Here is a 20,944-nt window from a genome sequence, read left to right as displayed (position 1 = left end):
TTGCAAAGGTATAATACAAAAGCACAATCATGCAGAATCAACAAGATGACGCATAAATGTTGCGATTCACCACTATTCTACTATAATATGACTAAAAAAGACAACTTTTGAAAAACACATAAACTTTTCCTCTTACCTGATATCATCCTCGCTTGCGAATAAGATCACCACCCGTGCGTTGGGATTATCCCTGAGTCTATTTATGATCTTATCAAACTCTCCTGGTTTGGGCTCTCGAGGAATCTTCACAGACTGGGCGATGCACACACCTCCTGCAGCACAGAGTGAGAGAGAGTGAGAGAGAGAGACAGAGAGAGAGAGAGAAAGAGAGTGAGAGAGAGAGAGAGAGAGAGAGAGAGAGAGAGAGAGAGAGAAAGAGAGAAAGAGAGAGAGATTTAGCTTTCGGAAATTGGGTTTGGGTTTTGGGTTATATTGTTTTGTTTTGGGTTATTTTGTTTTGTTTTGTTTTGGGTTATTTTGTTTTGTTTTGTTTTGGGTTATTTTGTTTTGGGTTATTTTGTTTTGTTTTGGGTTATTTTGCTTTGGGTGATTTTGGGTTGGGTTATTTTAGGTTGAGTTATTATGTTTTGGGTTATTTTGGGTTATTTTGGGTTATTTTGTTTTGGGTTATTTTGGGTTATTTTGTTTTGTTTTGTTTTGGGTTGATTTGTTTTGTTTTGTTTTGTTTTGTTTGGGGTTATTTTGTTTTGTTTTGGGTTATTTTTTTGTTTTGGGTTATTTTGTCTTGGGTTATTTTGTTTTGTTTTGACTTATGTTGTTTTGTTTTGGGTTATTTTTTTTTGTTTTGTTTTGGGTTATTTTGTTTTGGGTTATTTTGGGTTATTTTGTTTTGTTTTGTTTTGGGTTATTTGTTTTTGTTTTGTTTTGGGTTTGTTAGGAAGTAGAGTGTCGAGGGTCTTACGGATAGGCACACAGATACGGCAGGACGCAGGAGATGACGTTTTTGCTTTTTATTTTGCAAACCACAGGTGAAGGTGAGCCAGAGACCATGAACAAAACCAAAATAAACCAAAATGTTGAAAAATGTAACTGTACACTATTTATAAAAATATACAAAAATAAACAGGTTACGAGGAACCAAAATAAAGATACACAAAAGAAATAAACTAAAGCCTAAGGCTCTCAATGCCAAAAATTCTCACTAAGAGATTACTCCCACAGCTGAGTTTAAGGACAGAGCAATTCAACAAACAGGTCTCGTCTCTACCTGGCTCTGCACAAGAATGGACACATCTCCATTATAAAGGGTACCTGTCTCCTCCCTATAGGCAGCTTCTACTAGTGCCTGAACAAAAAGCAGGGAGTTTTAATTAGGCAAACAATTATACTTAACCCTATCGCGCCGGATGCATCATATATGTCTCATCAAATTCAAAGCCCTCTCCACGCTGACACACAAAAAAATCGATCTGAAAAACATCCTGCGTGTCATTTCCAAACGTCCTGCAGTACACGGAAACCGCCACAAGAGAGCAGCGGTCGACAACAAGTTGACCACAGCTCGGCGAAAAACAGGAAATTGGGGTAGAAGCGGTTTCCCTGACCGACGCTGAGATTTCGTCAAATTGCATAAGGTTTGTGTACAAATTTCCGAAATATAACTCTACATCCTTTAATTTGAACACTTGCTTTGTGCAATTAAGCAAGGAAGAGTTTATATTTTTACACCGTGTTGCAGAGAGATCGTGCTAAAACTGATGAGACATATAAGCACCATCCGGCGGTGGCAGGAAGTCAGCCATCAATGCATTTGCTCCATAGGGAAACTTACAAAGCACACCACGACGATCGTTTAACAAAACACACAAGTTGTTTTACTTCAAGACAAAGATATTGCCTTAAGAAACAGGTTTTACTTGCAATTTTGAAAATGTAATGCAAAATGTTGAAATTATGATCTCGTAAAAAATGCATTGAAGTGAATGGAGAAATTGTCCAATTGTAGTAATGGACCCATATATTCAAATTACACATCAAAAATGAATAATGATCTATATTACACTCATAAATAGGTTGTTGAGCATTCGATCAGCTATGTTTTTACATAGATTTTAAAAAAATACCCAACCAGGCTGTGGGAAATGTAAAATATGGTCCTGCTAAAACAAGGATAGGCTTAAAAAAATGGCAGGATCTCACTAAATATTTAAAGATAATCCTCAAATTAAATTGTCTGACAACTTTTTTAAATAAAAAAAAAGGTTTAATTTAAAAGTCATTTTTCAATAGTCATGAAATTGGAATTTTCATTCATTAAAAGCCTGATGCATCATATATGATGCATTAAATATCTCAGCGACCTTAACACAATTTTGAATTTTTTTTTTACATTTCTTATAAGGGACCAATATTGAAGCAAATTCCAAAAAATTAGAATTTTCTCTCATTGCTTTCATGGTTCAGGTTTCACAGGGTTAATTTTAAACATTTTAAATAGCGCTAGTACAATCTACTTATTTCAGGCCTCTTACACAATCTTACCACACAGGTTCAGATACATATTGGTACACAACTACCAGCAACTGTAACGTTTAAACCATTAAACTGCAACGCGCACACGCGAACGTGCCCTAAAATAAAAGCGTCCCCAAAGCCATGACGCAAACCTTTGCCAAAACGCGGAAGTGCTGCGAGACCGGTAAGCGGTAGAATTTAAAGATGGCCTCTCAACGTCATTTCATTAATATTGCTGTGTTCCCCATTGTTATTGAATGTGTTACGCGTTGGTCCTGTTTTAAAAAACGTTCGGGTTGCTTTGTTTCAAGACGTTTTTGCAAGCTAGCAAGGTGGCTTGTGGAGAAACGAGAGGGTGTTCCGTGTTTCTCATGGAAATGCGTCTCTGATTGCCTCACTCCTCCTGCTCTCGTGGAAACGCGTCTCTGATTGGCTCAGTCCTCCTGTTCTTGGAGAAAATGTAATGCGAAACAGAGTCGCCACTTCCCCGGGTGGTACTGCACTATAGGGGCACCAACGGAGGCGTGCAGGTTCCATTCAGGGCTGTGCTCTTTTGACAGCGACCCCTAGGCGAGCTGCAGGCACGGAGCAACCAGAGTGAGCTTGCTGTATGTATGAGGCTTTGTGCTGTGTGTGTACCTGAGAGTAGTAACCAGCTGATAGCTAAGCTAAGCTAGGTTTTGGGCCACCAGACGTTGCTTGTTTTGAAAACAAGCAGAAAAAAATTACTCACCTGTTTTTAGATAAATGGGTCGATATAAACCTTTGTGGGCAACGCCTTCTTTCGACGTGACGCAACACAGAAAGGCTTTCGTGATTCGCTCGTTTCTCTGCATTATTTATGTCAATTGGGAAACACCGGGAAACACAGCCAGGAGAGTTGACGCACCGCTATGAGAGCCTTGCAAGTGAGTTTAACTTGGGGTGACCGTCCGATCTTCGAAAGGAGTGAGTAAAACTGTGTTTTATCGGAAGTTGGCCTTTAAATGCTCCAGTAAACATTGGTACGTTTTCTAAAACACTTAAAAACCACTCGTTTTGACTGAGTAAGGCTAAATATTATAACTAGGCACAACAAAATAAAGAAACAAAAGATGTTGACAAAACTCTGATTTTGTGTGGTTTGTGTTTGAAAATGTATGCGTGTATGAATGCAATGTGCGCGAATATAATGTGTGTGTGAATACCAAATGGTTGAACGGTTGTCAGCTAAACATGTGTCGACCCATGTTAACCAACGAAACCATAAAACACTGAAAAAAGGTTGGGAGTCTGATATACAATTTGTAAAGTCGACGAAACAACAATAAGAATGGGTACAAGTTTGGATGGGGAGACTGGTGCATGCTTTCAATGGCGCCTGCTACAGCAGACGCCGTGATGATGACGCGCGCTCACGGGTCGCATCATCACAGGGTTATTTTGGGTTATTTTGTTTTGGGTTATTTTGGGTTATTTTGTTTTGTTTTGTTTTGGGTTATTTTGTTTTGTTTTGTTTTAAGTTGTTTTGTTTTGGGTTATTTTGTTTTGGGATGTTTTGTTTTGGGTTATTTTGGGTTGGGTTATTTTGGGTTGGGTTATTTATTTTGTTTTGGGACATTTTGTGTTATTTTGGGTTGGGTTATTTTGTTTTGGGTTATTTTGGGTTATTTTGTTTTGTTTTGTTTTAGGTTATTTTGTTTTGTTTTGGGTTGTTTTGTTTTGGGTTATTTTGTTTTGTTTTGTGTTATTTTGGGTTGTTTTGTTTTGTTTTGGGCTGTTTTGTTTTGGGTTATTTTGGGTTGGGTTATTTTGTTTTGGGTTATTTTGGGTTATTTAGTTTTGTTTTGGGTTAATTTGGGTTATTTTGTTTTGGGTTATTTTGTTTTGTTTTGGGTTGTTTTGTTTTGTTTTGGGTTGTTTTGGGTTATTTTGTTTTGTTTTGGGTTATTTTGTTTTGGGTTGTTTTGTTTTGTTTCAAATTTGGGTTGTTTTGTTTTGTTTCAAATTTGGGTTATTTTGTGTTGGGTTATTTTGGGTTATTTTGTTCTGGGTTATTTTGTTTTGTTTTGGGTTGTTTTGTTAGGGTTAGGGTAACCCTAGGTAACCCTAACCCAACCCAAAATTAACCCAAAACAAAATAACCCAACCCAAAATTTGGGTTATTTTGTGTTGGGTTGTTTTCTTTTGTTTTGGGTTGTTTTGTTTTGGGTAATTTTGTGTTGGGTTGTTTTGTTTTGGGTTATTTTGGGTTGGGTTATTTTGTTATTTTTGGGTTATTTTGGATTATTTTGGATTATTATTTACAAAACAACCCAAAACAAAACAAAATAACCCAAAACAAAACAAAACAAAATAACCCAACACAAAATAACCCAAATTTTGGGTTGGGTTGGGTTATTTTTGGGTTGGGTTATTTTGAGTTGGGTCGTTTTGTTTTGGGTTATTTTGGTTTGTTTTGTTTTGTTGTTTTGTTTTGGGTTATTTTGTAAATATGATCCAAAATAATCCAAAATAACCCAAAATAAAAAATAACCCAACACAAAATAACCCAACACAAAATAACCCAAAACAAAACAACCCAACACAAAATGGGTTGTGGGTTATTTTGGTTTGTTTTGTTTAAAATTTGGGTTATTTTGTATTGGGTTGTTTTGTTTTGTTTTGGGTTGTTTTGTAAATAATAACCCAAAATAACCCAAAATAACAAAATAACCCAACACAAAATAACCCAATCCAAAATAACCCAAAACAAAAAAAAAACAAAAAACAAAAGAAAACAACCCAACACAAATAAACCCAAATTTTGGGTTAGGTTATTTTGTTTTGGGTTAATTTTGGGTTGGGTTGGGTTATTTTGGGTTGGGTTACTTTGGGTTGGGTTATTTTGTTTTATTTTGTCTTGGGTTGTTTTGTTTTTGGTTATTTTGGGTTGGGTTATTTTGGTTTGGGTTATTTTATTTTGGGTTATTCGGGATTATTTTGGGGGTTATTTTGGGTGATTTTGTTTTGTTTTGTTTTTGGGTTATTTTGGGTTGGGTTATTTTGTTATGGGTTATTTTGTTAATCCCAAATAACCCAACCCAAAATAACCCAACCCAAAATAACCTAACCCAAAATAACCCAAAACAAACCAATACAAAATAACCCAAATTTTGGATGGGTTGGGTTATTTTATGTTGGGTTATTTTGTTTTGGGTTATTTTGGGTTGGGTTGTTTCGTTTTGGGTTATTTTGTGTTGGGTTGTTTTGTTTTGTTTTGTTTTGTTTTGTTCTGCCCTGCCCTGCCCTGCCCTGTAAGGTTCTATCAGTAATGATGCTGTTCAAGTCTAGCATCACAAAACAAAGTAACACAACCCAAAATAACCCAAAATAACCCCAAAATAACCCAAGACAAAATAACCCAAACCAACCTAAAATGTGGGTTATTTTGTGTTGGGTTGTTTTGGGTTATTTTGGGTTGGGTTATTTTGGGTTGGGTTATTTGAGGTTATATAAACTAACCCAAAATGACCCCAAATAACCCAAAACAAAATAACCCAACCCAAAATAACCCAACAAAACAAAATAACCCAAAACAAAATAACCCAAACCAAAATAACCCAATCCAAAATAACCCAACCCAACCTAAAATTTGGGTTATTTTGTGTTGGGTTGTTTTGTTTTGGGTTATTTTGGTTTGGGTTATTTTAGGTTGGGTTATTTTGTTTTGGGTTATTTTTAGTTATATAAATTAACCCAAAATAACCCAAAACAAAACAACCCAACACAAAATAACCCAAATGTTGTGTTGTGTTGTGTTGTGTTGTGTTGTGTTGTGTTGTGTTGTGTTGTGTTGTGTTGTGTTGTGTTGTGTTGTGTTGTGTTGTGTTGTGTTTTGTTTTGTTCTGCCCTGCCCTGCCCTGCCCTGCCCTTCTATCAGTAATGATGCTGTTCAAGTCTAGCATCACGTCCATCTTGTACTCCCCAAACACTGTGGCACGCTGGGATTTGATGATGAGGTTTACTGCTGCCATACCAAGTACTATCACAGAAGATTCTTTGGCTGATGGAGAGGTACCAGGATCTGGAAATCCTGATATGTACTCAATAATATCTGACTTGGCTCCTGAATGCAGCTTACCTTGATTTTGGTAATATAGACCACTTTCAAACAAATGGGTCATTTCACGTGAAATCAGACACTTTGGGACCCGGCCGACACGGATTTCAATCATACTTGGTGTGCCTGTTTAGTAGGAAGGTAGTTCCCCAGAATGGCATTGGCTTGAATCTGACACGGATATTAAGGGAGAAACAGACTAGCGAAGGTTTACAAATGAGGGTAGGACACTATACATTCAGCCTTGATTATATCAGTCAGTGTTAGTCACAAAAAGATATCTGTGGTGATGTTTGAAAGCTCTTTTCTGGGGCTACATATTACACAATCAGCTTGGAATACAACAACCCTCAAAATAGGAATTATGATAAATTGAAACATTAAAAATTGAATATCTAAAAAAACTCATATTTTAAAATGGCCGGTTTCTTGTCTAAGCATAGCCTGTAAGGTCAGAAACAACACCTGAAAATGGGGTGTTTGGTTCTTTATTCATTCAAGAGATAATGGGACATAAAGGTTGAAATGGGTTGTAATGAAGTAGTAATAGAGTAGTGTCAGGAACAGGACTGGACTGGCCATCTGGCATAACGGGCATTTTCCAGGTGGGCCCTGCACCCTCGTCGGTCCCTATTCAAGGTACTCAAAAACTACACAGCTTCTACCCATTGTCAATGGACACAGTGGAAGCTAGACCATTTTCAGCATTCAGAGAAGGCACAATAAGCTCAGTAAATTAATGTTCAAAATGTTCAAGCATCAAAGAGTATGCTGTAGCTATATATGATGGCAACTAGTGGCTAGCATGTGTTGAGGAATGTATGCCGAGCACTGGAGAGGTGAAACTAAACTTTCTGCATCCCCATGGAACATCTCCATCCTTCATATATTCCGATAGACATGCTGCCATGTGATATGACTATGGCATTACCCAGAGACGTGCGCTCAGGGTAGGCAGGGTAGGCACTGCCTACCCTAGGATAAATTTCTTAAAAATAAAAAACTAACACATGTTTTAAAAACTAAACAAACTAAACAAAAACATTAATTTATAAATTAGCTGTTAAAAGTAGGCTACAGTAACCTGAGACCGATCAAAACCCCAAGATATCGCACGAAGCAAAGCGCTCAGGCTTGGACAGGTTGCCATGGGAACGCGTCGCGCAGCCTTGGCTGGTAGGTGAAGGCTCAGCTTTCGAATGCCAGGCAGAGCCAGGGTAGGCACGCTTTGCCTCTGCCTGTCTTGCCCTCAGCGCTGTCAATGTAGAAGTTGGCGTATGTGTATTATCTATCACATAGAGAATGTCAATGGAGAGCATAAGCAGAGCTTTTCGCGTTGGCGGGAATACTTAAGCCAATCACAGCTGCCAACATGAAAAATTGTTACAATTCAGGAAGCCTTCCTGCTTAAAGTATGATAGCAACAACAGCTAGCAAGGTACGGCTTGTTCAAACTCTAGCCGTACAGAAAACATGGCAGTCTTTGGCGTTTTGCCTTTATTACAAAAAAAAATCAGAGAAGTAGCAAGAAAGATGGTGCAGATGACAGGCAATAGCTGAGCCATTTGCAATCGCTGCATTGTGGAAATATTCAACATCAGATGGGTAGCAGCTTAGTTTGAACACACTGGGACAAAACTTCAACATGTCAACCACCCCGGGCTTTTAATGGAACTAACTTGCATGGAAAACATACTCGTGATTCTGCTTTAAGGTAAGATTCATCTAATTATTAAGCTGTGGGTAGCCAAATTTTAACATGAACATGCTCAAGTTTGTCGTGGTGCCTTGTTGATGGGTCAGGGAGGTGCTGTGGACACGAATAGACGGTGTGTGTGTTATTATGGACGCGAGATTGTTTTTTGAGCGTACGACATGACTTCATTTTCCTAATTTATTATGATGATGACTTAATACGCGATGCGTGAGGTGTGTGGAGCCTGTTAGCAAGTTGACGTGCAGCTGTGTTCTTTTGAAGTGCGTGGAGTACGAGATCAACGTTGGGCTCGCTCGAGTGACTGGGATGGGTGCTCACCGCACTCAGAAATTGACTTTATTTGAAACACCTTGCACAACCGTTGCTGAAGTGTTTGAGAATACAATCACGCACAAGAATGAGTCTCAGAAGTGTTTTCGTTGTAGGCCTACCAGTATTTACTGTCTGAATGCACCGCTCATGTTTGTTGAGTTCGCAAGCAACCCGCCCCCTTGCCAACTTTCCTTCTTGTCTGTGAGTGTTTGATTAGCAGCACAAAATGCGTCAATGAAGCAGGAGCTGTTACCTAGGTTGGTTTATTGCTAAATGTAAATCGTTTCCCCTCACATGCTATGGTGTGATTCACAGTTGGTGAACTAGACATTTTATCTTCTAAACAAAGTAGGCTACACTGCCACCCTGCATCCTCGGATCCATGTGAAACACCCTGGCATTTGCAACAGAATAAACAGAAGAGGAGCAAAGTCAACTGCTAAAGCCAAAAGTTAAAGCTTTCCCCCAAAAATGCTGTGATGTTGTAGCTTTCTAAATTATTGTAAAATGTAGGCCTACAGGTCCTTAAATGTGTACAGAGTAGCCTATGGGTCCTTGAGCTACCAATTTGGCAATTTGACAAAAAAAAAAATAGTCTAGCTGGCTTTTTCAACAAATTGAAATTATGCATTTTCACTTATTGTTTCAGATGTAAGGTCTACTGACAATGTCCAAATGTCTAATAGTTTAGCCTATTTACTTATTTAGTTATTAGAGCTGTGGTGGCTAAGCACTGATGGCATTTTATCCTAAAGCAGGCGTCACCAAACTTTTTTTCTCTGGGGGCCACATTATCGTTCCTGACTGTCATCAGGGGCCGGATCAATCATGTGGGCTTTAATACTAGGCCACTGCCTGTTATAGCCATAATTTCTAGCACAAAATAGTTCATCATTACAAGTGATTTGCAAAAGAAGTGAGTACTTCACATGTTTTTTCTATTTGAAATACCACAGGTATTCCAAGAAAAAATTGGTGATTTACAGTTTATGAGTGATACAATAGGAATGGTAGGCCTGTTTATACTACGGTGAGATGAGAAACTATCAAGACAAGATAGGATTGCTTCTTTGGGCCAGTTCAAATGGTGAGGAGCAGAGAGGTGGCGGGCCAGTCAAAGGGGCATGGCGGGCCGCATCCGGCCCCCGGGCCTTAGTTTGGGAACCCCTGACTTTATATTTACAGTATTTAGAGAAACATAGGCCTACTAATTTGTTGCACATTAAAGACCTTATCAGCATACTAGGTGAATAGGCCTAGTTGCCGATCCAAGCCATACCTTGTGGCATAAGGCATGAAAGGGGGTACTATTTGTTCAAAGTTTTTAGTCTTTTATAAAAGTTTTTAGCTGATAGTGATTCTCCAGATTTGGTTAAAATGCAGGAAATAGCATCTAAGAAATATTTTTTTTTCCCTGGGGAAGGACCCCCAGACCCCGCGCTAAAAAATGCACAAAAAATATTTATTTTCTATATTTACTGCCTACCCTACCATACCCCTCACTGCACGTCACTGGCATTACCATACCATTATTACTAGGTGATTTGTATGATGCCATATTTTTGAGTCCCATTATCTCTGAAATGAATAAAGAACCAAACGCCAGCATTTCAGGTGTTGTTCATGACATTGCAGGTTACGTTAAGACAAGGAACTGGCCATTTTAAAATATGAGTTTGGTAACACTTTACTTAAAGCCTATGTCTATAGCGCATTATAAGCGCATTTATAACAAATTATAATGTACATTATAATTACTAACAACGTATTATGACTGCACTCATAATGCTTCATGATGCTTTATATTGACAGTTATGAATAACCATGAATCTAGCTTATAATGTTTTATAAAACAAGGGTGCCATGAGTGCTCATGACTGGCTATAAACTACAGGCTGCCTGATGGGGCTTATAGCACATTATGAGTACCTATACCTCTCTATGCACAGACTTGGATGATAAACTGTCAATAGGTCTCATAAGATGCCATAATGTTCCATGTGAGATCATAAGTTGTCAATGTGTGCTCTAAGTAAAGTGAAGTTCAAATGGATGCATCTATAATGCACTGTATAATGCACATCTATAATGCATCATAATGTGCTGTAAGCCTCATCAGGCAGCTTGTAGTTTATATCCAGTCACGAGCACTCATAACACCATTGGTTTATAAAGCATTATAAGCTAGATTCATGGTTATTCATTACTGTTAACATAAAACATCATGAAACATCATGGGTGTATTCGTAATGCATTGTAAGTAATAATATGTGTGCATATTGATTTGTTATAAATGCGCTCATAATGCGCCATAGATATGGGCTTCATAGAAAGTGTTACCATGAGTTTTTTTGATATTCAATTTTAAATTTTTCAATTCATCATAATTCACATTCTGAGGGTTGTTGTATTCCAAGCTGATTGTGTAATTTGTAGAGCCAGAAAAGAGCTTTCAAACAACCCCACAGACAGCTGTTTGTGACTAACACAGACTGATATAATCAAGGCTGAATGTATAGTGTCCTACCTACCCTCACATGTGTCTGTTTCTCCCTTAATATTAGTGTCAGATTCAAACCAATGCAGTTCTGGGGTGCTACCTTGCTACTAAAAAGGCACACCAAGTATAATTACAGTTTTTCTCGATTGGTTTGGCTAATTTCTCGAAACTGAGATGACATTCTCAAAACAACACAGACAAATCCCCAAACCAACTTGCAATTTCCCACAACAGAATGGCATTTTTCATTGCTTTCATCAAATCCCAAATGCTTTGTACATGCCTCAAATGTTTAGTACATCTCTGCAGATAGCTATGTACAAGTACCCTACAGTTGACACATTGAGCATACATTTAGCACATTTTCCAAACAAATTGACCTTTCTTATCTAAACGAATTAGACCATTCTCAGTCTAATGGTTGCCCTCGCCAAAACATGACGGCATGATTTCATTGTGTAAGTCATCATATGCAAAGTAGTCTACACAATTGTCAAAACAGTCGAGGACATAATATTTTAAGAATTTCATTAAACAGTAAATTCACGACAGTGTTCAACAGGCCAGATGATATTGTAACATTACTAGTTTGTAGAAAATAATTTTACAACCGTGTATACTACAGTTCCCTCTGTTATTTGGCTAATTTCTTGACATTTTTCCAAACGACATTCTGTTTTGAACAATTGCTACTTGTTTTGGGACTTGTCCATGTTATTTTGAGAATGTTATCTCTGTTTTGAGAAATGAGCCAAACCCATGAGAAACCTGTAATATATGGGCATTACTTTCTGTATATGAATTTACAGAAAAGAAAGTTACAAATAAATGTCCGTGGTAAATTGTTTGTGTTGTCAAACTTCAATGGTTTCACTCACTTTTTATTTTTCATACATAGTCAAAATCTGTTAGCTGAACGTAGAGAAAACATCTAACCATTTTGACTTATAGTGCTTACACAATGGCAAAGCGACAATGTATTTTGGGGGTACTGATGATATATGTGGGGAAGAAATTTAATTTTGACACACGGGTTAAGTGTTTTTGGTGTGATATGAGGAAGTGATGAGGATCCATGTAGTTATGCTGAACCATCCAGGGGTGGATTTCTCAAAACCAAAGTTGCTTACTTCATTAGCTACTTTGTTGTTTTCAATGCATTTTCCCATTGGCAACTACCAAAGTTGCTAACAGGCTAATAACTTCCCTTTTGAGAAATGCACCCCAGTTTAGTTTTGACAGAAGGACTAAATGAATGCAAATGAGTCAAAGCAATTGAGAAGGATCTATGCCATTTTTATGGTACTGACCATTTATGTGGGAGAAAGGTTAGTGCTGATGCAAGAATGAGCTGTTTTGGGAGGTATATGACATTTTGCTAGTTATCTGAACTGTTGTGCAGAAGTGTAAGAATGTTTGGCCAAATGACCCAATGGTTATAGGAATGTCATCTCAGTTTCAAGAAATTAGCCAAACCAATCGCGAAAAACTGTAAAATCTGGGTCGGTCGGGTCCCAAAGTGTCTGATTTCACGTGAAATGACCCAAATAGTAATATGGTATACATAACAACCATTTTATTGAGTTAAATGGGAAAAGCGGCACTATACAAACATTTCAGCCCATAATAAGGTGGGATTCAACCTTTTTTCTTATCGGCATGGGCCATTTTGTATGTTATAGATACCGGCCAATTTCCACATCAATGTCTACTACTTTATGTAGCAGTAACAGAAGCAGAAGCACATTTCCAACAGTAACCCTTAGACCTAATTTTCTGTGCTGAAATGTATCCACAGTGAGCCTCTCTGTGAGAGGGTAGGTTGGTCAGGTTCCTGCAAAATTTGATCGGCTGGCTGAGGAAGGTGATTTTCTATAAAGCCCACCTAATCCCACACTGCTGTATCTGGACCCTACATTTTATGGATGTCTGGTCAGGAGATAAATACCATGCAGGCGTAATAACTCACAGCTAGGAGGAAAGGAGAGGAGAGAAGAGAAGAGAAGAGAAGAGAAGAGAAGAGAAGAGAAGAGAAGAGAAGAGAAGTGAAGTGAAGTGAAGTGAAGTGAAGTGTGAAAGAGTGTTTCCTAGTATTAGGAAAATCTTTTCAGTGAGCCACATGGAGTGTGGAGAGGTGGGCAGGGGGTGAAGGGGGCAGATGGTCAATGCATGGACATTGGGGTCTGGACAATATATAGCTCTGCCAATAAGGAGGAATTAGCTCCGTATGCACTAACTAACTTCCAAGCAGAGAATATTGTGAAGAATCAAAATGTATGAACTGTAAACGCACAAAAATTCCAAAAGAGACAAAAGCTACAGAGTCACTTGACTGTTTCGGTAGCAAGAGAGAAACAAGCAATACAAGCAACAGAGTATGACTAGCAACAGAGAAAAGCAATGGAAAAGCAACAGAGTAGAATCCAGGCATTCTGACATTCCAATTGTCTGTGACGGATATTGCCAAGCCGCATCAGAGCTCATTACCATAATATTCACTGAAGTTCAACTTTGCTCGTGTCGCTCAAATGGCCTCTTGTCGCCCAAGTCGCTTTTGTCTCTTTTGTCGCCAGCTCCTCTATCATGCAAAGTCAATTACTTTCTTCGCCGTTGTCGCTCTTGTCATGTTCAGTGTTTGCATCGTAAGGGCCAAAACATACCAAGGCGGAACGGAACGGTACCGGGACGAACGCGGTCTTTCTGCCAGTTTTGTCCGGCGTGTTTTTCTCTGCCTTTCACACTGACAGCGTCGGCGTGCGCGGCCATTCCTATTCAAAACCCTCCCCACAGCCAAAGTTAGCATGCTACTTTGCCATTCATTTGAATGAGACATCGCCGGTCGCCGGCGTGAAAAATACGCTCGAGTTCTATTTTCCAAATGCAGCGCGGCGCGGAGCCGGCTCCCGCGCCGCTGACGCTCGACTACCGCCGGTTGGTGTGTAAGGACAGATAGGTTTCAATGTATTTTCACCGACGCCGGTAAAAAACGCTGCCGTTCCGCGACGCTTTACCGCCTTGGTGTGTAAGACCCCTAAGGATGACTTCCCAAGTGGGGGTATATGATTTTGAGCACAGCTGTTTTGCCATCCACAGGGTGGCCGTGGGTCCTTAACAAGTCTTAAATTGTCTTAAATTTCATTTTAGCCAAATAAGGCCTTGAAAAGTCTTATTTTGTCTTAAATTTTCAACCCAAATGTCTTAAATTTGTGGAGCTTAATTTAGGGAGGAATAATTATGTCAGTCTTGTGATGAACTTCGCGACGGAAATCGGGAGTTGTAGCCATGTAGTGTAATTTAGAACGCATTATTGAATTTTATGTAGTGTAAAGTTTCATTGTGTATAGTTTTGTGTTTTCAAACGGCTACATTAATGTATATAACCAGTTGGTTTTTGTGCTTCATTTGAACCTGTGTATGATCTTGCAAGTTGGTCCTAATTTCATTTGGAAAATGGTATTGAAAAGTCTTAACATGTCTTAATTTTGACTTGCTAAAACCAGTAAACGCCGCAAGTTGGTCTTAATTTTATTTGGAAAATGGTATTGAAAAGTCTTAAAATGTCTTAATTTTGACTTGGTCAAACCTGTAGACACCCTGCATCCACAAGTGGGGATGCAAGTATGCAAGTGCTTCCATTCATCTTTGCTTCTGCTGCCTTCATTCCCCTGCCAGTTTGCGGTCCTTGGAACAACTGCGGGCATGTCTGAAGATCGACCTCACACGTCGGGCGACAGGTAGCCAGGCTGCGCCCTCCTAGTGACGCAACACCTTCGGCGGCGAAGAGATCGAATCTCGATTGCAAGTCTATGATAATCAGGTAAGGCGACAGGTGGAGGTAGAGGCTTTTTGCTGCAGGTATGAAATACCCATGAGAGAGCCATGTGGTGGCAGACTAGACCCCGCCTGGCTGCATCTATGTGTACCTTTTTGAAACACATTCAAACTGTGTGTGTGTGTGTGTGTGTGTGTGTGTGTGTGTGTGTGTGTGTGTGTGTGTGTGTGTGTGTGTGTGTGTGTGTGTGTGTGTGTGTGTGCAAACAAACAAAGCATGCTGAAGACCTCTAAACTTCTCTGCAATATTCCAAGAGAATTGTTACAGTGCTTTAAGCTGCATATAAAAAAACCTTATTATACCGCTCTCACCCTACACCAAATGGCTACTTAAACCTATATCCTACCCCACTGGACAATAGCCTATATTGCATGATGCTAGGATAATGAAATTATGGCAGATGGGATGGAGGTGATGCTTGAAAATCAACAAGTTACTGTAATAACCTGGTACAGCCATGCATTGAGAAGAGTTAGCCAGCATGCCTGAACTCATTGATTGGCCAGTGGAATGGAACTACAGAAAGTAGGAATCTAGGGAAGGGGTTGTAACCACTGACCTTAATAATAGACGTCATTGGTTGTAACAGTAACAACTTGGTGTAACCCAGGTTAAAATAGACATTGGTAAATAAATAGTTAATAAATAGAATAAATAGCAAGCAGAATTTCATCATTTTAATAATTTACTTTTGTGATATTAAAAACGTATTAAATAGATAAATAGTGTTTAAAACATTATTTCATGGTTTTGGTAATTCATTTTTTCATTGATTGAAGTTGAAAGGTCATATCTATCAGCCAATCACGTTGCTGATAGTAGTTCTGTTCCGGAAGATTCTCGTCAGAATCGAGGAAGGCAGAACAGGTGAAGCCACGTTCGTGTGGAGCTCCAGTGATGTGAAGGAAAAGAGATAAGTTTATAACTGTATTTGGCGATTTATTTTCTGTCTGAAAGTGTTTTGTTTTACCTTCTGTCTATGTCGATAGACTGTGGTTTTGTTTAGAGTTTTAATCTTGAGTTTTGAATGAGAATCGTCGAGAGAAAAGTTTGCTTTGAAGATCACGCATCCAGCGCGTGATCAACGACAGTAGATGGCGAGCCACCCGAGATAGGAGGAACCGTGAACTTTGCTTGTACGTCGAAAGACACATCTCTTCTCCCATTCCGGGAGAGTGGACACCGGATTGAAAGGCTGACTGCTTCAGCGTTTCCACTTTCCTTTCCCTGCGGAGAACAATCAACAACCGTGGTAAGACTGTTGCAGTTTAAGCCGCTGTTGTTCTCCCCTCTGGATCACGTGCGCAGTGCGTGGACTGCTCCGCGCTGCTGTGTGTGAAAGGGAACGTCTCCCTTTCGCTTGCTAAAGAACTGTTTAGCGCTAAAGGACTGATTTAATGGACATTGATACAGTTTAACCGTTTCATGTTTGATGTTGTGTACATAATTTGAATGTGTTTAACTGTAAGGGATATTGAAACTGCATTTTCTGGTGTTAACTTTTTGATGTGGGCTTAGTGAGATGCCCCATGCTTTTTGGTTGTAATAACCTACTGGTTAAAGGTAACACTAAATGCTTTTGATTTAGTTATTACTAAAATAGGCCTCAGTGATAACAATTAAGATGGATAATTAAAATAACTAGTTATACCAAATAACTAAACTAACCAGATAACAACTAAACTAGAATACTAATAAGAGCTCAACTAAGATACTAAACTACTGAAACTAAATAAGTTGAAGTGAACTAAAATAGATTAAGAATACAGAATGGTTTCTTACTTTAAAGGGTAACTGAGTAAAACTTAGATTCATTCTTTTGAATTCACTTTGCATTCATATGCAATTGTTTTTTCTATGTTAAATGTTTTGTATGTGTAATGTCTTGAAGGATCCAATTTCTAAATAATACTATTTCTATTTCTCTTTTGATAAAGCCGGCAATCTAAACTTATATTCTGGTCTGTGGTGTTTTCCCTGTTTCTTGGTCAATTATTATTTTAACCAATTACTGCTCCTCCTACGAACCTAGTACTGGTCCACCCCCATCCCTAACTATTCCTATTTCATACTTGTAGTGTGTGCTATATAAACTGTGGCGAGCCAGCCAGGAGTGGTTTTGCGTTAAAATAGTGAGAATTATTGATTAAAATAAACTTAATTTTGCACCCAGACCTTAACTAGACCAAGTCCGGCCAAAATGGAGATAGTTGATAGAGAGAACATTAAAGTGCCAAATACAGTCATTATTAGCGGATTAACAGGAACAGAGCTAGATAATGAAGTCACTGACTTCTTGGAAGAATATGGGCATATAGCTAGATTTATTAAGATAAATGATTCTCACTCCCCCTACCACAAACATGCCATTGTAGAGTATGATAGTGGAGCTGCAGTCGACGCCCTAGAACCAATACTCCCCTATAGCTATAAGAGTCCAAGCGAAGTCACCTTCTACATCAAAGCCCTATCAAGTGAATACGTCCCCACTGTGACTGAGAGCGCCACCCAGAGTTTCCTAAGTGAACTGCAGAAAGTAGCAAGACTAAGTGGAAAATCCTATGAAGACATCCTGAATGAACAGCTACTGAAATTCAGTGGAACTGGAGCAGCTGTGAGCCCAGAGCCTGTGAACCAACATGGAGGCTCAGAGCGAAGAACCACAACCAGCAGTGCCCCAGCCGCAAGCAGCTGAACGTGTTTCTCCTGATAAGACTGTAGAGCAAGCTGAATCCCTCCAGAGCCCAACCAAGTCGATCATCTTCAGCAATGTTAAAGAGAGTGAAGTTCCCCCCGCTGCCATGAGCTATGCTAATCCACCAGAGGTGCAACGAATGCTCGTCGAGCATGTGGTGAGAAGCGAAGCTCCAGTGTCATTGATGAACGCGTCATTCAGACTGAGACAGTTTTCAGGCAAATCCCCTTGCCCAAATCATGAAACAGACTTTGACACATGGCGTAACAGCGTTGAACTCATTCTCAAGGATCCAGCTCTGTCTGATTTACAGCGCTCCAGGAAGATATTAGACAGCCTAGTGCCACCGGCAGCTAATGTGGTGAAACCCTTAGGCCCAAATGCCTTGCCAGCTGCCTACCTTACCCTCTTAGAGTCAGCCTACGGGACAGTCGAGGATGGAGATGAGCTTTTTGCAGCATTCCTCAGCACGTTCCAAGACTCTGGAGAGAAACCCTCCCAGTATCTACACAGACTTCAGACACTCCTTGCCAAAGCACAGAAAAGAGGAGGCGTGTCTGCTGGTGAAGTTGATAAGCACCTACTACGTCAGTTCTGCCGTGGGTGCTGGGACAATGTGCTGATTGCTGACCTCCAGCTTGAACACAAGAGAGACAAACCCCCTCCATTCTCAGAGTTGCTGCTGCAGCTTCGTGTAGAAGAGGATAAACAAAGTGCAAAAGAGTCTCGCAAACAGAAGCATCTTGGTGTAGTGAAGCAGAAAGCCAACACACATCTGTTAGATGCAAGCTCTGCTGAAAGACCCCCAACAGCAGAGAATGATGTTGCAGAAATGAGAAAGCTAGTCTCTGAGCTGCAGAGTCAACTCACCCGATTAAAGACACAGAAAGCTGAGTCCAGTGAGCCTTCCCCTGACGCTGTTGTCTCAGAACTAAAGAAACAAGTAGCCAAGCTCCAGAGTCAGCTCACTGGCAGAAAAGCCCAAGTACCACGAAAGACCCAGGCCAATGCACCAAAGCCAGGTGCAAAGCGCCAACCCAAGAACAAGCAGCCTGACAGTCCCTCAGCTGTAAACCAAAGGCCTAACAGACCAAGGCCATGGTATTGCTTTCAGTGTGGTGAAGATGGGCATATTGCTACCGTGTGTCCAAATGAACCAGACCCACCATTAGTAGCCGCCAAGAAAGAACAGCTGAAAGAGAAACAGTCTCTCTGGGACAGTAAGAACGATCCTGCCTCTTCCCAGCATTTAAACTGAATTCAGCCCTCATTGTGGGACAAATGAGAGCTGACTGTCATGACAGTCCCACCTCTGACATTGGATACAGACACTCAAGATCCAGTGATACAAGAGTTCCAAAAGGATTGATTGGAGCCAAGTACACTGCTCATGTACTCATTGATGGACAGTCTTGTAACTGCCTACTTGACACAGGATCTCAAGTGACTACAGTGTCGCAATCATTCTATGAGAGCAACCTCCCTCATTTGAAGATTCATCCCCTGAATGACCTGTTGGAAGTTGAGGCTGCGAATGGTCAAACTGTACCCTATTCAGGCTTCATTGAAATAAACATTACTTTCCCAAAGTCCTGCTTTGGATCTGAAATCTCAGTGTCCACACTTGCATTAGTTGTCCCAAACACAAGATCAAATACACAGTCCCAACTCCTGATAGGTACCAACACCTTGGATTTAGTGTATGAGAACTGCTGCAGTGTGAACACAGATCTTCAAGCCCTTCCGTATGGGTACAGAGTTGTCCTGAAAGTAATGCAGCAGAGAAACAAGCAAAGAGCGGACAGTAGCTTGGGACTAGTACAGCTACCAGGAAAGGAGCCGAAGGTCATCCCGGCTGGACAAAGCTGCGTCATTGAAGGACTAGCTCATGTCAACAGTCAAGCTCTAGACCGCTGGGTCGTGATCGAACCACCTTCATCATCCTTACCTGGAGGCCTGCTAGCCATAAGCTGTCTACTCACCTTACCTGACAATACACCTAGAAAACTGCCAGTTGTGCTGCGCAATGAGAGTAAGCATGACATCATCATTCCAGCGAAGAGTGTCATAGCTGAAATTCATGCCCTGCAGGAAGTAGTCTCAAGCAAACAAAGCCCTGCTAAGCCAGCACACTCCAGCGTCCCAAAGCCTCTGAACAGTGTGAAGCTGAACTTGAACTTCGATGGCTCTCCACTGCCAACTGAATGGAGAGAAATAATAAAGAAGAAGCTATGTGCTATGCCCGAAGTATTCGCTCTACATGATTCAGACTTTGGACGAACAGATAAAGTCAAGCATCAAATCAAATTGAATGATGCAACTCCCTTCAAGCACCGACCTCGACCGATACGTCCACAAGATCTGGACGCAGTCCGGAGACACCTTCAAGAGCTCAGTGAAGCAGGAGTAATCCGTGCGTCAGAGTCACCGTTCTCCTCGCCCATCGTGGTCGTTAGAAAGAAGAACGGAGATGTGAGACTCTGCATCGATTACCGTAAGCTAAACCTCCAAACCATCAAGGATGCTTACGCGCTGCCTAACCTGGAGGAAGCCTTTTCTGCACTCACAGGCTCTAAATGGTTCTCCGTACTGGACCTGAAGTCCGGTTATTATCAGATCGAGGTAGAAGAAACCGACAAACCCAAAACAGCCTTCGTCTGTCCGTTGGGGTTCTGGGAGTTTAATAGGATGCCCCAGGGCGTTACTAACGCTCCCAGCACTTTCCAAAGGCTGATGGAGCGGTGCATGGGAGACATCAACCTCAAAGAAGTCCTCGTGTTCTTGGATGACCTGATAGTGTTCTCTGACACTATTGAAGAGCATGAGAAGCGCCTTCTTCATGTCCTGAACCGGTTGAAGGAGTACGGTTTGAAACTCTCCTTGGAGAAATGTAAATTCTTCCAAACTTCAGTTCGGTACTTAGGACATATAGTGTCCGAGAATGGTGTCGAAACCGACCCTTAGAAGATTGAGGCCTTAAAGACCTGGCCTACTCCAATGAACCTGAAAGAGCTACGCTCATTTTTAGGATTTGCTGGATATTACCGGCGGTTTATCCAGAACTACTCCAAGATCATAAAGCCACTAAACGACCTCACTGCCGGGTACCCACCACTCAGAAAGACTGACAAGCAGAAAGAGACCAGTGGTGAGTACTTCAAGCCAAGAGAGCCGTTTGGAGAGAGATGGACGGATAAATGCCAGACAGCATTCGAAACAATCATTGACAAACTCACTACTGCCCCTGTGTTAGGATTCGCAAACCCCAAGCTGCCGTATGTGTTGCACACAGACGCAAGTACAACTGGGCTCGGGGCAGTGCTCTACCAGGA

General features: G+C 40.4%; 1 protein-coding gene across 1 annotated transcript in view; it reads right to left on the bottom strand.

Annotated features, from left to right (window-relative positions):
* LOC134457386 (metabotropic glutamate receptor 4-like) overlaps positions 1-20,944 on the bottom strand; it is a 227,956-nt gene that overhangs the window by 65,262 nt on the left and 141,750 nt on the right. Inside the window, exon 5 of the mRNA XM_063209386.1 lies at positions 137-272. Within this exon, the coding sequence (XP_063065456.1) occupies positions 137-272 (136 nt within the window). The remainder of the gene's footprint in view (positions 1-136; positions 273-20,944) is intronic.

This window comes from Engraulis encrasicolus, chromosome 10 (assembly GCF_034702125.1).
Source record: "Engraulis encrasicolus isolate BLACKSEA-1 chromosome 10, IST_EnEncr_1.0, whole genome shotgun sequence".
Taxonomy (NCBI): Eukaryota; Metazoa; Chordata; class Actinopteri; order Clupeiformes; family Engraulidae; genus Engraulis; species Engraulis encrasicolus.
Note: the sequence above shows the minus strand (reverse complement) of the source record. Positions and strands in the feature narration are given on the sequence as shown.